Genomic DNA, 12,789 nt, shown 5'->3' with positions numbered 1-12,789 from the left:
AAGATAAAAATAACAATTTTGTATATGTGAGAGACATGAATAAAATTATATTATATTAAAGTCCGAAGTATATACGGTAGAGAGCGGCAAGAGTGAGACAAACTTGATTTGTTTGTGGAATTGAGAAGTAGAGACGTGTATATATATATATATTTCAAGTAAAAACGAGAATCTTAGAATATCAATTTACTCGAGAACAGCTGATATTAAATTAGTGTCATATAATTTACTCTATGTGTGTGTATGTGTGTGTGTGTATATATATGTGTACGTGTGTGTGGACTTGATACACATATAATTTGCTTACTAAAGTAAAGGACAATATTAAGTTACTTTTATCTTTGCACGATGCCAGTCTTTCGAGACACAAACGGTATCTTACATATTTTCAATCATATTTTTTATTAATATCTTTGCTTTAACGAATAATACGATATATTCAGAAAAATTTTTTATAAACTGTTTTTACACATAACGATGTCAACTGCAATCTCCAACTATACTCTAGTTCGTTTTCTTTATTATATTAATGCATTTCTCGGGGTGTTTGTCAAATGTCCTTGTACAATTCCAAAATACAGTCGTGTATATATATATATATATATATATATAGTTATATATATATATATATAACTATATAGTATCTTTACAAATATATAAATACTTCTCCTAATGCACACACATTTGTGTCTGGTAGGTGCGTCATGGTAATGTGTGATTGATATGATGGATACTTTCAAAATATACATAATACTGCTTACAGCTATATTTGTAACATAAGGACTAAAGGAATGTAAAGATACGTATGTAAAAGGCATGACGAACAAAGATATTAAGGCGATCAGTGAAACTGTAACTAACCTGTTGACTCAACTCCTCGTGATAAATTTGCACGTGAAAGTAACGCAAGAAGCAAGCGACAGCTGCGATATTAGATTGTGAGAAACAATGAATATGAATCCCGGAAGTGCCGCGAAAGCAAACCGCTCGCGAAATATAGCAAAATGGGAAGAATCATAATCGCCGCGTTAGTGAGACCCGCTTTATCGTACATTTGTAAAAATCGCTCGATTTCACCGGTCGTCGAGAAGCAAAAGTATGCAAATGTAGTATAGTTAAGTACACGAAAGGTGTATGTGTGCATACAGAGTGAATCTTCGGATCCAGAACCGTCACTCGATCAGAAGCTCCGTTTCCAGCGATTCACCCGGTATATCCTTTCCACAAATTCCGTCTCAGTTGAATATAGTACACGTGACTAAGTTAGCGGCTGGAGAGCCATCCGGAAGATCTTATTATACATAAATTTTTCTTAAATTTCCCCCCCGATTTTTCTCTTTGTGTTTTTCGTTATCACTTAAGTCTTACTTTCATTTCTATATCACTTACGGACCGAGAGACGTGTCCGACCGAGCTCATAAAATATCTGATCGTCGGCGAATGTTAGCCATATACGTATTACAGTTGACGGAGGTGTCGGCCATCCGTTTGTTGTTACGTATATATTACACATGATAAAAGTTATAGGAATGATAAGAGCTTCTTCTCCCCAGAGAGTCAAGCATGCCGCCTTGTCACTGGTTCTCCTCACTTTTTTGCCGCACGATTTCACGCGAGTCGCGTGCGGTCATCATCCGTGCGCTTGACATCCGTGCAACCTTCCCCAACGCCACGGATCGCGATCTACATTTTGATTAGAGAAATCCCATTTCTAAGGCATTGTACAGGGCTTGCGTGTCCGAAAGGCTGTTTATCCTCCAGAAGGGGAAGTTGTGCGCTCGCGCCGCGTTCTCCTCGTCCGAGTCGTCGCCTATCACTACGTACGTACACCTGCGGCCGAATCGCGCTACCACCCTCCCGAAACAATTTTCCTTTCCTGAAACAACACTTGCGTTACTTCGTTACTTGCGTTACTAGGGTAGTCTTTATGCAACACGAAAAGTGGTCGGATTTTTTTTCCCGAATTCTGTGATTTCCGACCCTTCCGCCATGTGTCTCATAAATGTGGCACGAATTTTTGGAAACAGAGATTCTGTTTCAGCGCATCAAAATATGTAGGAAACGGTTGGTCCTCCTCTCGGAACAAAGTACCTTTTTTTTTATTCTGTGGTCCTGCGTAATCAATGACTGCTCACTGATCGCTTCCCCCCTCCCCCGCTGAACGTAGCCGATCATAACCATTTGTAATTACCGATTTTGTTGGCGGAGTATATATTCTCTATGGGGAATATCCCGCCGATGCCGAAGAGCAGGACCTTGGAGAGGGTGGGCACCAGCTGCGAGGTCGTCACCAGGATATTGATGCAGTGGCTCCTTTTGTTGATAAGGCTCAGACACTTGATCGCCGACGTCAGCCAGTTATCGGTCAACACCTCGATTTCGGAGCGCAGCTGGAGCCACTGCTCGCGCTTCGCCGTGCCCAGGAGACCCCCGACGTTGTTGCGATAATTGCAGTAGATCTCCTTGATCTTGCGATAGCGAAACGCCAACTTCCTCATCCAGTCGACGCCGCCCCGCACTCCGGAAGTCAGGCATATCCCGTTGTTCGTGGACGCGCACTGGAAGCCGTCGGTCGCGAAGTTGTAGGACGACAGGTCCTGTCCGTTGTCGTCCGACGCGACGTCGTCTATGTGCACTTGATCGCAATCCTACGAGAGGAGACACCAATTGCAATATACCTCGACACCCGAGCTGAGTACAACTCGCTTGAACTTGGGAGGTTTTCAACGAAGATCTTCAATAACCCACGTGTGGACGCGTGTTTCCGAAAGTATTCGTCAAGTTGAAAGACACGACAGTCGTGGAAATAATGAGGAAACGGCTGATAAATAATCGCTCGGAATCTGGTATGTATTAACATCCTCCCGTAATAACTGAATATATCGCTACAACGGCCGGAAGGAAATTCCCGTCACCTCGATGTCACTGAAGAAGAAGTGCGTGTCCGCCAAGTTGAATATCATCTCCTCCATTCGGTACGCCACCTGAGCCAGGGGGGTGGGATCTTTGCGGTGCTTCGTCGCGAAATGCCCGGTTAGCAAGGAGTGGAATATAACGATGGTCTCGTCAAGGTCCCAGATGAATATACGATCAGGCCCGGCCTCCGTCGTGTCCGCCGAACCGATACTGTTCCCGCTTCCGCTTTGCCTCCTGCCGCGCCTGCATGGCTTCGTCGCCGCCACTGAAGACGTTCCGTTAAAAGATGATCAATGATATCGTTCTGTGCGAATTCCAAATCACGAGAATGTATTCGAACGCGATTATTTTTTCCCCCCTTTTTTTTTCCGGAAACACGTAGGACGTAAATCCACTCACTGTGCGGAGACAGGTTCGCATTGTTTTTTTTTTTCGTTCGATTTAAAGCGACGGCTAGAATTCGTCCGTGTTTCCGCAACTGCGGTAACCGCCGGCCGATCGATCCCCCCCCCGCAAAACGCGGCGGTTACGGCGCAAAGTAAGAGATACGTATCGGGTGTTGTACCTTCGATGTTTGCGGTTTCCCGTGCGGTCAGATCGCTCGCATCATGCGTAGTCGGGTCCAACGTGAGCGCGGACTTGGTCGAGTCTTCTTGTACACACGAAACACGGCGTTAAGTTAATCGCATTGTTTGAAAAACAAGGGTGAAGATTAAACGAGCGCAAATACAATATACTCGCGAGAGACGAGTTTGGAGTCGTGACTTATCTCGCTTGAGAGGACGCGAGAGGAGCACGAGAAAGCGTGATCTAGCAGACGATTACCCGCGAAGTTGATGTTGCCGATGTTGAAGGAGGTGGGCGGCGCGTGATAACCGGGCATAGGGTAGTATCCGGAATACTGAAGCGGCACCCTGTCGTTCCCGTAGAGGCTGCTGCTGTAGGCGCTGTAGTCCAGTTTCTGCTAAAAAGGCAGGAGAAAATGGGAGGAATCAACGAATTGAATTTCGGGACGAACGAGGAGAGAAAACATGCACGCGTCGTCACCTGAGAGGCCGGCGATATATTCTGCGCCACGTTCGGGAAAGTCGTCGCTCCGCTGTTGTAGCCGGCGTAGGACGGGTACTGCGTCATCGAGCTCGACGACGTGTAGGAGCTTAGGTACGAGCTCTGTAAGCTTGACGCGGACTTCGAGACCGTCGTGGATCCATAAGGCGGCGAGTTGTAGAGGCTACGACGGAGAGAGAGAGAGAGAGAGAGAAAGGGAAAAAGCGGTGACGAGAGACGGAGAACGAGCGATTTAAGTTCTCGCGTTTGCGTAAAAGCGTACGATTACGTACACTGGGAGAGAAAATATATTTGAAGAATAAAAAATGTTTCTTCGATGGGCACTAATAATGTTTGTACCTAAGTAGGGTCTACTCGAACCCGAAAAAAATTCTCGGAGAATTCCCTCATTTTTTTCAGCCAATGTGTTGAGAATTCCGAGTGAAATGAAAATATGTTTAAATGTGTCTTGCAAATATATATTTATCGCCAAGTCCTTAATATCTTCCATTCGTGAAGATTTATATATTGTAAAACAAAGTTGAGAATCACTCGTAATTTCCTTCAGGATAAAAATACGTATATTTATATAAGTAAATACATTGTTAATACCCACTGAATGAATATCTTTAATTTCTTACACATTCTTTCACTCAGCGTATGTTAAGACGACGTCGACGAGCGACTGGTTCTCGACTTTGTACTAATATTCATCTTACCTGTTATAATATTGATTGGCACCGTACAGGGATCCGTAATCCGCCTTTTCCATCGAATCCGGATATTCCTGCTCCTTCTCCTCAGCATTCTCGTCGATGTACAGCTCGCCACTTGGCACGCTGTCGGTCTCGGGACAGTCCTGCACCTCGTTCTTAACTTCAGTTTCTGACAACGTGAAGACGAGCGGATGAGTGGTTTGTAAATGAATTTCTGTAAATAAAAATCTCCTACGCCTCGTGCGAAAAGGAAAAACTCGCGCCGCTATCAACCGCCGCTCTCTCGTTGTTCCCGAGAGGTCGACGATCGCGATACGCTCGTAATACGATGCGACTGTAATACGACGGTGAAACGGTGGAAATGGAAAGATAGCATCTTTGTTAAAAATCACAACGAAATGCATTCAGCTTGTTATCGCGAGATGGATGCGCCGGTAAACGATCGTTCGCCGATGAGCACACTGCCGCCGCGATTGCATCTCCTTTCTTCTCCCCCCCCCTCCCCCTCCTCTCCTTATATAATGTACTTTTTATGCGTAGTCTCAACGGCACACTCGTTAATTCAAACCTTATCGGCATATCAAGAACTGTGTGCAACAATATCTGGGTAAACATCAGCCGATCGTCGAGCGGCGCATCCGCCTCTACGCCAATGCCAGTTAGATCTTCTATCTACCATTGTTTGCGGCGCGAGGATGCTGTACCGAGGCTTCTGTCGAGGAAGACACGTTGCCAGCATTGTCTAAAACCCCTGCTGGTTTCGTCGGGTCATTGTCTTCGGTTAACATATCACTCTATCTGCAACGACATAAGTCACTAATTCACCTGCGACCCTCCCTGCGCGCTTATAGAAGCGTCATAAAATAAAACACGGTCATGGAGTAAAACACGGCGAGAAATAAAGGAAAAAATGAGGAACGAATTGCGGAGAACCAAGTCGAACGGTGAGTCGCGTCGCACTCGCGACTGAAAGAAGGCCTGACGTCTCGGATCGACTCTTTAGTCCGGATTTATAACAAGCTTTTAGCCCTTTGCTGTAAACGATAATATATACACGGAGAAAAGTAATTAGCTGACCACATAATACAACTGAAATTTAATTAGCAGACTTAAGGCCGATTGTCCTAACTTCTTGGTAAGATTTACCCGATAGGTGTCTATTAGGTAAGCATCAATGGCTGTTGTTCATTGGTGCGTCCAATAGGTACCTATCGGGTAAATCTTACCAAGAAGTTGGAACAATCGTCTTCTAGTTCGTAGTGATAGTTTGTAGAAGCTGTAGGGACAAAAAGAGAATTAGCTGAATGAACTAAATTTCAGTTGTACGGGCAGCTTTTCGCCCCTGTGGGGGCTATTTGTTTTCTTCCGTGTGACAAAATGTAACGTAATTTCTGAGCAAAAGGCGCATTTCCCGCACTGGCTGAAATCGCAATAAACTCGTTCGAAACTTAGGTATCGCGACGTACCGGTAGCGCTGAGAAACGTTAGAAAAACAAATTTCGTGCTCGGAGCGAAAGGCTGAAATCTTACTACACATATCCGGACTTAAGGCGAAGTCGAAGAACCCGCGGACGAGGAAAAACGGAGCTTGCGAGAGCCCGCCGAGTAATGTCTAATTGATCGTTATTCTCAATTGTGACGTTTCTCCGGTGTAATGACGAGGCACGTCGAACGATCGCCGGCGTTTTAGCCGGCGACTCCGGCGAGCGGAAGAAGGCTGCACCTGCGAGGGTCGCTCGCGTGTGAACTTCATTATTGTCTGCCAATTGCGTGTCGAAGAGGTGGAGTGACTGGCCGGGTAGGCGTACACCGCGAAGAACCGAAACCAGCCAATGGAGCCTCCTTTCACTACGCTTTACATTATTACAAGATGCCTCGCGAGAACTATAGAGGCGTCTCACTAGTCAATAAAAAAAAAAAGAAATCTCAGGATGGCCGTTAGATACTTGTAGACGTTTGTGTGGATGTGGAGCCGAGCGCGAGCGAAAGAGAAAACGAGTCGAGCGACGAGTAGAACTTTATTGGTAATTGTTCATGCTTATGCCATTGTTGTTTCGCAGAAATATGGCCATTTGCATGCCAGTCCGAATATTCGTTCGATAACTGATCGAGAGCTATCGGGGATTTCGGGACTCTTCTCCCAAATTGTCACGTAGATCGTTCGCAATCGCGATCGGACGCAGAACGAGTTACGAAATAATGATAACTCTTTGATTCTCCCCTCCAAATGAAAGATATACTTCACCGAAAACTTTTGATTTACGTCCGTGGGATTTCTTCCTTCGACACGACGTCCGATCGTCCGCTCGGCTAAGAGACGGTTTCCGGATTAAAGAACGATCGAAGTCGCCCGGACGCGACTAATGATCAATTTGCCGAATTGTCTCCACTTGACATTCCAATCGGGACTTCTGATTCCGGGATCCCGACAGGGAATGTCGAGATATATTCGCACACGCGTGTGTGCTTCCTCACTTTCTCGCGCGTTTGACTTTACAGCTGACTGCTTAACGCTAATACGCGAAATCCGCGTCGCTTCGTCGCTGAGTGTCAATATTTACACCTATTTTCCTAAAACCGCCTCAACACGGACAAAAAGATTGGTCGAATTCACGTGACAATGAACGGATCAAACGTGTTCACGTAGAAGGAAACAGAATTTCGAACTTTAAGGATCAAATTGGCTTCCAATAAGAAGCCAGAAATTCTGTTCCCTTCAATCAAAACGCTCAATTCACGTTCATTCAATCGATCTTTTTCCCTTCTGTAAAGAAGGGGAATTAAAGGGAAAAAGTGCAATCTGATTCAGTCAGAAAGAACAGACCTATTATGTTTTTTTTTTTAAGTCGCGCAAATTTTATTCGAAAGACGAAATAAAGTCAACCGTCCTCGCCTACATTGAGCGTGTATTGTAATTTTGCAGGAGGATTTTTAATTCCGTGCAGTCGATAACGAATATAATATTGACGAGTTTGCAATAAAACAGGACGACTCTGGGATCTCCTTAAGACATCTTATGTTTCGATTTTCGACATTACGCTATCCGGGGCGTCAATGATGTTATCTTACATGCATATTATCGCTACCACTATTTCCGTGATTAAAATCACAAGAAGTACACGGTTGAAAACGAAAATAACCGTGTAATTTCTCTCGGGATACCTTTTACACCGAGAATTCCTTCGCGCTCGAAGTAATGCAATCATCGTCGATCGTCGAATTTAGAATCAGCTTCTGCGCTTGACGCGCACGAAAACGCGATCCCGCGGATCTCGCGCTTCTTCGATATTCGATAACCGGCCATTTCTTCCCTCCTTCTCTCTTGGCAACCGAGACTCGGAATCGCCTTCCTTTTCGAGTGACGTTTAACGTTAATTAATGCCTCGAACGCGCGTGAGTTAACTCGGGCTTCGTTCGTTTCGACCAAAACGTTCGCATGCCTCGCTCGGCGTTCTACCCACTTTGTAACCCTTCGTTACCAAGTCGCATCCCCAAGACACCCATCCGCTCGCGGAATTTCAATTTCGTCGTTTCAACAAACTATATCGTTCGTGTGGATTGTCCGTGCAATCTCGTCGGAGTTGCGATTTTAGCGGCACGTAATCTATGTAAATCGTTGCCACTCTCGAGATATGCTGAAGAACGAGGTCTCGTCGGCAAGTTCAAGTCTCCGGTCGGTATTCATAATGAGACCTCGCGCGATCCAATACGTGGGATGCATTCCGAAACATAAAAAACAAAAGTGTTGCGGCCGTCCTATGAATGACTGTATGTACTCGAACACATTTCGTGCTTCGGCAACTTCAGATCGGACGCAGGAATGTCGCGCTATTTCGTATGCGGGCGCAAACTTGTCGCCATCCTGTATATATGCGGCCGCGATTCATCTCGGCCAGTCTTCTCGCGTAGTGCACGGTGATGCGAGATGAAAGGCACTCTGCTTATCTAAACAAAAGCCCGCGTCGAAGTGTTTATCGCAGGCGAGTTGCTTAGCTTGCTGTCTGGCTAAACTGTCCGTCAGCCGTCACGAAAGCGAAATGCAGCGGAACGGGAGAGAGAGAGAGAAAGAGAGAAAAAAACGCGTCTGCGATTCCTGCTTGTAGAACTCTCGCTCGGTTCACCTAATTGGCCGGTTTACGTCGCAGAAAAGGAAAAGCAAGCGCGGATAGCTACAGTTCGCCGAGACAAAAGCTTTTTGTTCGAAGCCATCTAGCCGCAGCGAGAAAGGTAACGATAGTTTCCAGCGTCTTTCGGCAAGATTGTTTTTCTAGTCGAACCGACCCCTCGGAGATGCTCGACTCGCTTGCGCGGTACCTTCCAAGCCTCGCGCGCGTGTTTCGTACATGTGTTACACGGGAGAACCAACGCGTAATAAATATTAGGTCTGTTCTTTTTTTTCTTTCTTTTCTTGGCCGAACTGGGTTGCACTTTTTGCCATGAAAGTGAAGCGAGGCGTACAAAGATGTCGAAAGGAAGAGGAACGATTTTCTAGCGCGGCACTGGCGCGGTTTAAGAGAACTGGCCTTATCAAGCCGTCCCTCCATAGAGAAATTTCAGGCCTTGGCAAAATGGCTCTGACTTGTAGTTTTAAGATGACGGTTCTGTGCCCTGATCTTTGTCTAAATTCTGATTTGATTTCTTTGTATTATTATTACAGCGGTTTGTCATCAATCATAAACATAACGACGAGTTTAAGACTCCGGACACACAACCCTGTTGAGGATTTCCAGGTGGATTTCCCAAGGAAATCCCAGGAAACTCGTGTGAATCCACACGGAAGATTTTAAATCTGTATAGAGGACATGCGGTGTGTGTGTGTGTGTGTGTGTGTGGAAATCCAGGAAATATAGGAGTCCATTTAGGACCTGGGTTTTTGACCCAAATCCCCAGGGATCACCGTAGGATTCCATAGGATGCCTACCTGGTTTTTTTCAACAGTGGAAGAGAGCCATTATGCGTTAAGACAAAGACTTAAGGCATCAAACCGTCTTAAACTGATAACCCGGTCATTCTTCTAAGGTCCGTAAGCAGCGAGATATTGAATAGCAATTTTCATGTTATCGGTTAATTCACTCTTACTGCCATCTGCTTCATTTTCGATCTATTCAGGTAGGACAAATTCCTAAAAGATCTCTTAAGGATGTCTGAGAGATATCGAAAAAATAGAACGTCTTTCTGACATCTTTTAGACATTCGTTCTGCCTGGATAGACGCTTCCATGAGACAAAGTCCCAATGGCTTGAAAACTGCGAAACGAGTCTTTACACTTTAACTTGAAGCAATCGTTACGTGGTAATGACTACGGAGAAACGCCTACATCTTGCTCGGTACTCATTTCATCGCGTGATATTTGCATCTTCGATCCGTTAACAAGTAAATAATCTTAACATATATAAATTAACACTTGCTGCGCGCGGTTTGAAGCGCGAAGACGTGCAGTCTTTGAAGTCGCCGATGAACTACAACGAGTTAAGGTGATTCCGAAAGACCGTTGGCCGTTCAATGAACGGTTATTCGGGGTATATAAATGTAACGCGTTCAACGCCGTAAGAATGTTTCGACGCCATAAGAAACTGCAAACTCGCGATTGCAACGTGTATCGAGCGGGATGAAAACGCGTAGAGAACTTATAAGCCGTCCGTTTACACGCCACCGTTTACGTCACGTTTCACTGTAATTTACCTTGAATCTCATCGAGCTGTCAAGTGACATTACAGAACATCAGATATCGTTAGGAACGACGCTGCGGCGATGGCGTGTGTTCTTTCGTTGTATTAAACAATGCGACTGTTCGGAGTTTCGAGAATCGTAACATTTCCGAGACCCGTCGCGTTAACAAACAGCGCGGCGACGCTTTTCGGGCGGAATGTATTGTCTGATACTACTACGCAACGCCCGGCCAATTAAAATACATTACTGGTAACGAGCCGAATGAGATGCATAAGTTACGCATGCTCAATTGATAATGACGTTTACTTGCGCGCGTATGTGTGTGTGCGTGTGCGCGTGCGACATCCGCGTAACTAACTGCCGCGTCCACGGCTCTCTCGTCTATCTAGCAGTTTCGAGAAAAACGCGCACACGCGAAACCTCTCGTCCACGTGCTTGCACGAATCTTTCCGATTTTACCGCCGACCAGCGTCACTGCTCATATGTTCGTCGTTTGCTCCATTAGTGTTAGAAAAAACCGAATTATGAAAAATATGTAATTATAATTCCCCCAAGGAGTATATCCGAAAAAGTGGATCAATTAGCGAAGTATCGGCGGGAATTGATCCAAAAATAGATTGTAGTTGAGCTGTGATTATACAGGGTATAAAGAAAAAGGGAATTCAAGGGCTTACGGAGTTAATAGTATTCACAGTGAAAAGAGGATTTGGTGATAAGTAAAATTTGGCGAATACTCGCCGACGAAATATCTGATTACTGCAACCACACAATTACAATTTAGTTTCATATACTAAATATACAATATACGGAAGTACTGTATACACAACACATATGCGGAATAATATACAAAATATACGGATATGAACGGAACGAAATTATTTCGTTCTGCAGTAATCAAATGTTTGCTCGGCAGATATTCGCCAAATTTTAACACTTATTACCAAACCCTAATACTTATTAGCGAATCCTTGCTTTTTCAGTGCTACATCGCTTCTATCATTTTCCCTGTAAACTCTTCCTTAATTTCCGCAGAGACTCGGCCACGCGACGCTTCGAAAAATCGCAATTCGCGAGACCCGTTCGCGACACACGATCGCACGGCGGCGGCGGCACAACAACAAATCCCGACTCGCCACGCGTCATCAACCCCCCCTGCGAAACCCTCCGCCGCTCGAGGAAAAATGGGGAAACCCTCGGCGTAAATCTAATCAAACAACGTTGATCAAACCTTGCGTCCCGTCGCTGGCCCCGGACTCCCGAGGGCAGGGTGCTCCGCTCGTAGTAACGTTCAAGGGAGCCGTGGGTGATTCCCTCCTGACAACAGCATCGTTATCCCGGAGCGCGTAACACGAGCGAACGTGCGTTCGTGCGTGCGTGCGTGCGCGCGCGCAATCGTGTGCGTGTGTGGGTGCGTGCGCGAATTACGCGCCACGTAAAATGCGTCGCGGCGATCCACGCCTCTTCTCGGCCACGTAGGTGCAACACAACGTACCCGACACGACTCCCGGGCTTTCCTCTCGGTCCGTCACTTTTCTCGCACTTTCCACGACCACGGGAACATCGTCGCAGTTGCCTACCTACCCGCCGCACTCTCGTCCCGCGGTATGCTCACGTTACGTTTCGCGCACCGCCCGGCGTACACAGACGCGCACGTACACACACGCACACACACATGCACGCAAAGGGAGAGAGAGAGCGAGAGAGGTAGAAAGAGATAGAGAGAGAAACGAAACACTCTGTCGCCGATGATGATGCGGTGACGCGAGACGATATCCCTCCGATATCCCGTCGATCGACTCTCGAGAGAGTCTCTTTCGGAGTCTTCGCGAACGGAGGACGACGTCGAGTCAACTCCGGGATGTCCCGGGATCAGATCACGGAGGACACCGTCCCGAGATGGTTCGCGCGAACGGGACGCACCGGTGAGAGAGAGAGAGAGAGAGAGAGGAAGAGAGAGAGAGAGAGAGAGAAAGAGAGAGGAGCGAATCCACCCCTTGCGATCGCGCGCCACCGAGACTCGCGTTTGTAACAGCGCTCTCACGCCGACTTCGTCGGAGATCGCACCGCCGCCGCCTCCTCCTCCTCCTTCCCCTCGTCGAAAATCTCTCGCTCTACCTTCTTCACGAACGACCCGCTACCATCGTTTCTCGCCGGCTTGTGTGTTGTGTCGCGGAGAGAGGTGTATCGTGCGGCCCCGACCGTGTGCGATACGCCGCGGCCAGTGGAGTTCTGAGCATGCGAAATGTCGCCTGCCACCCCCGCCCGGTGGTCACGTGGTCGCCTTCGTTCGGCTGGCTCGTTCGGCTCCTCTCCGTCCTACCTCTCTGCCCCTTCATCTCTCTCTCTCTCTCTCCCTCTACTCTCGTCTCGTCCCGTCTTCTCTCGCCTCTTTGTTCCGCGCTCTCGCGCTGTCTTTGTCGTCTTCAAAACCGCCGCACTT

The 12,789-nt window shown here is 46.7% G+C and overlaps 1 protein-coding gene across 5 annotated transcripts; it reads right to left on the bottom strand.

Annotated features, from left to right (window-relative positions):
* Positions 1 to 39: 39 nt before the first annotated feature.
* On the bottom strand, positions 40 to 12,454 carry LOC106749144 (eyes absent homolog 4). 5 transcript variants are annotated; one of them, XM_014628304.1, is made up of 9 exons: positions 11,578 to 12,454; positions 5,356 to 5,477; positions 4,683 to 4,893; positions 3,964 to 4,147; positions 3,742 to 3,877; positions 3,482 to 3,568; positions 2,916 to 3,181; positions 2,192 to 2,648; positions 40 to 1,876 (listed from the first exon to the last, which is right to left on the bottom strand). In XM_014628304.1, exons 2-9 carry the CDS (start codon positions 5,465 to 5,467, stop codon positions 1,695 to 1,697), a joined length of 1,635 nt encoding a protein of 544 aa, XP_014483790.1. In that variant the 5' UTR covers positions 5,468 to 5,477; positions 11,578 to 12,454; the 3' UTR covers positions 40 to 1,694. The 5 variants fall into 5 exon arrangements, with proteins under 5 accessions (XP_014483790.1, XP_014483807.1, XP_014483814.1 ...); XM_014628321.1 differs by having other exon boundaries at positions 3,482 to 3,565; XM_014628328.1 differs by having other exon boundaries at positions 4,683 to 4,848.
* Between the last annotated feature and the right edge of the window lie 335 nt (positions 12,455 to 12,789).

Source organism: Dinoponera quadriceps, unplaced genomic scaffold, assembly GCF_001313825.1.
Source record: "Dinoponera quadriceps isolate SergipeBrazil2010 unplaced genomic scaffold, ASM131382v1 scaffold37, whole genome shotgun sequence".
NCBI lineage: Eukaryota > Metazoa > Arthropoda > Insecta > Hymenoptera > Formicidae > Dinoponera > Dinoponera quadriceps.
Note: the sequence above shows the minus strand (reverse complement) of the source record. Positions and strands in the feature narration are given on the sequence as shown.

Excerpts from the sequence above, each read along its gene's own strand:
- LOC106749144 (XM_014628304.1), bottom strand. The coding sequence starts at position 5,467 with ATGTTAACCGAAGACAATGACCCGACGAAACCAGCAGGGGTTTTAGAC. Across the intron at positions 4,894-5,355 it reads TCCTCGCGCCGCAAACAATG|AAATTCATTTACAAACCACT; the intron begins GTAGATAGAAGA and ends TTTTATTTACAG. Across the intron at positions 3,878-3,963 it reads ATATATCGCCGGCCTCTCAG|AAACTGGACTACAGCGCCTA; the intron begins GTGACGACGCGT and ends CCTTTTTAGCAG.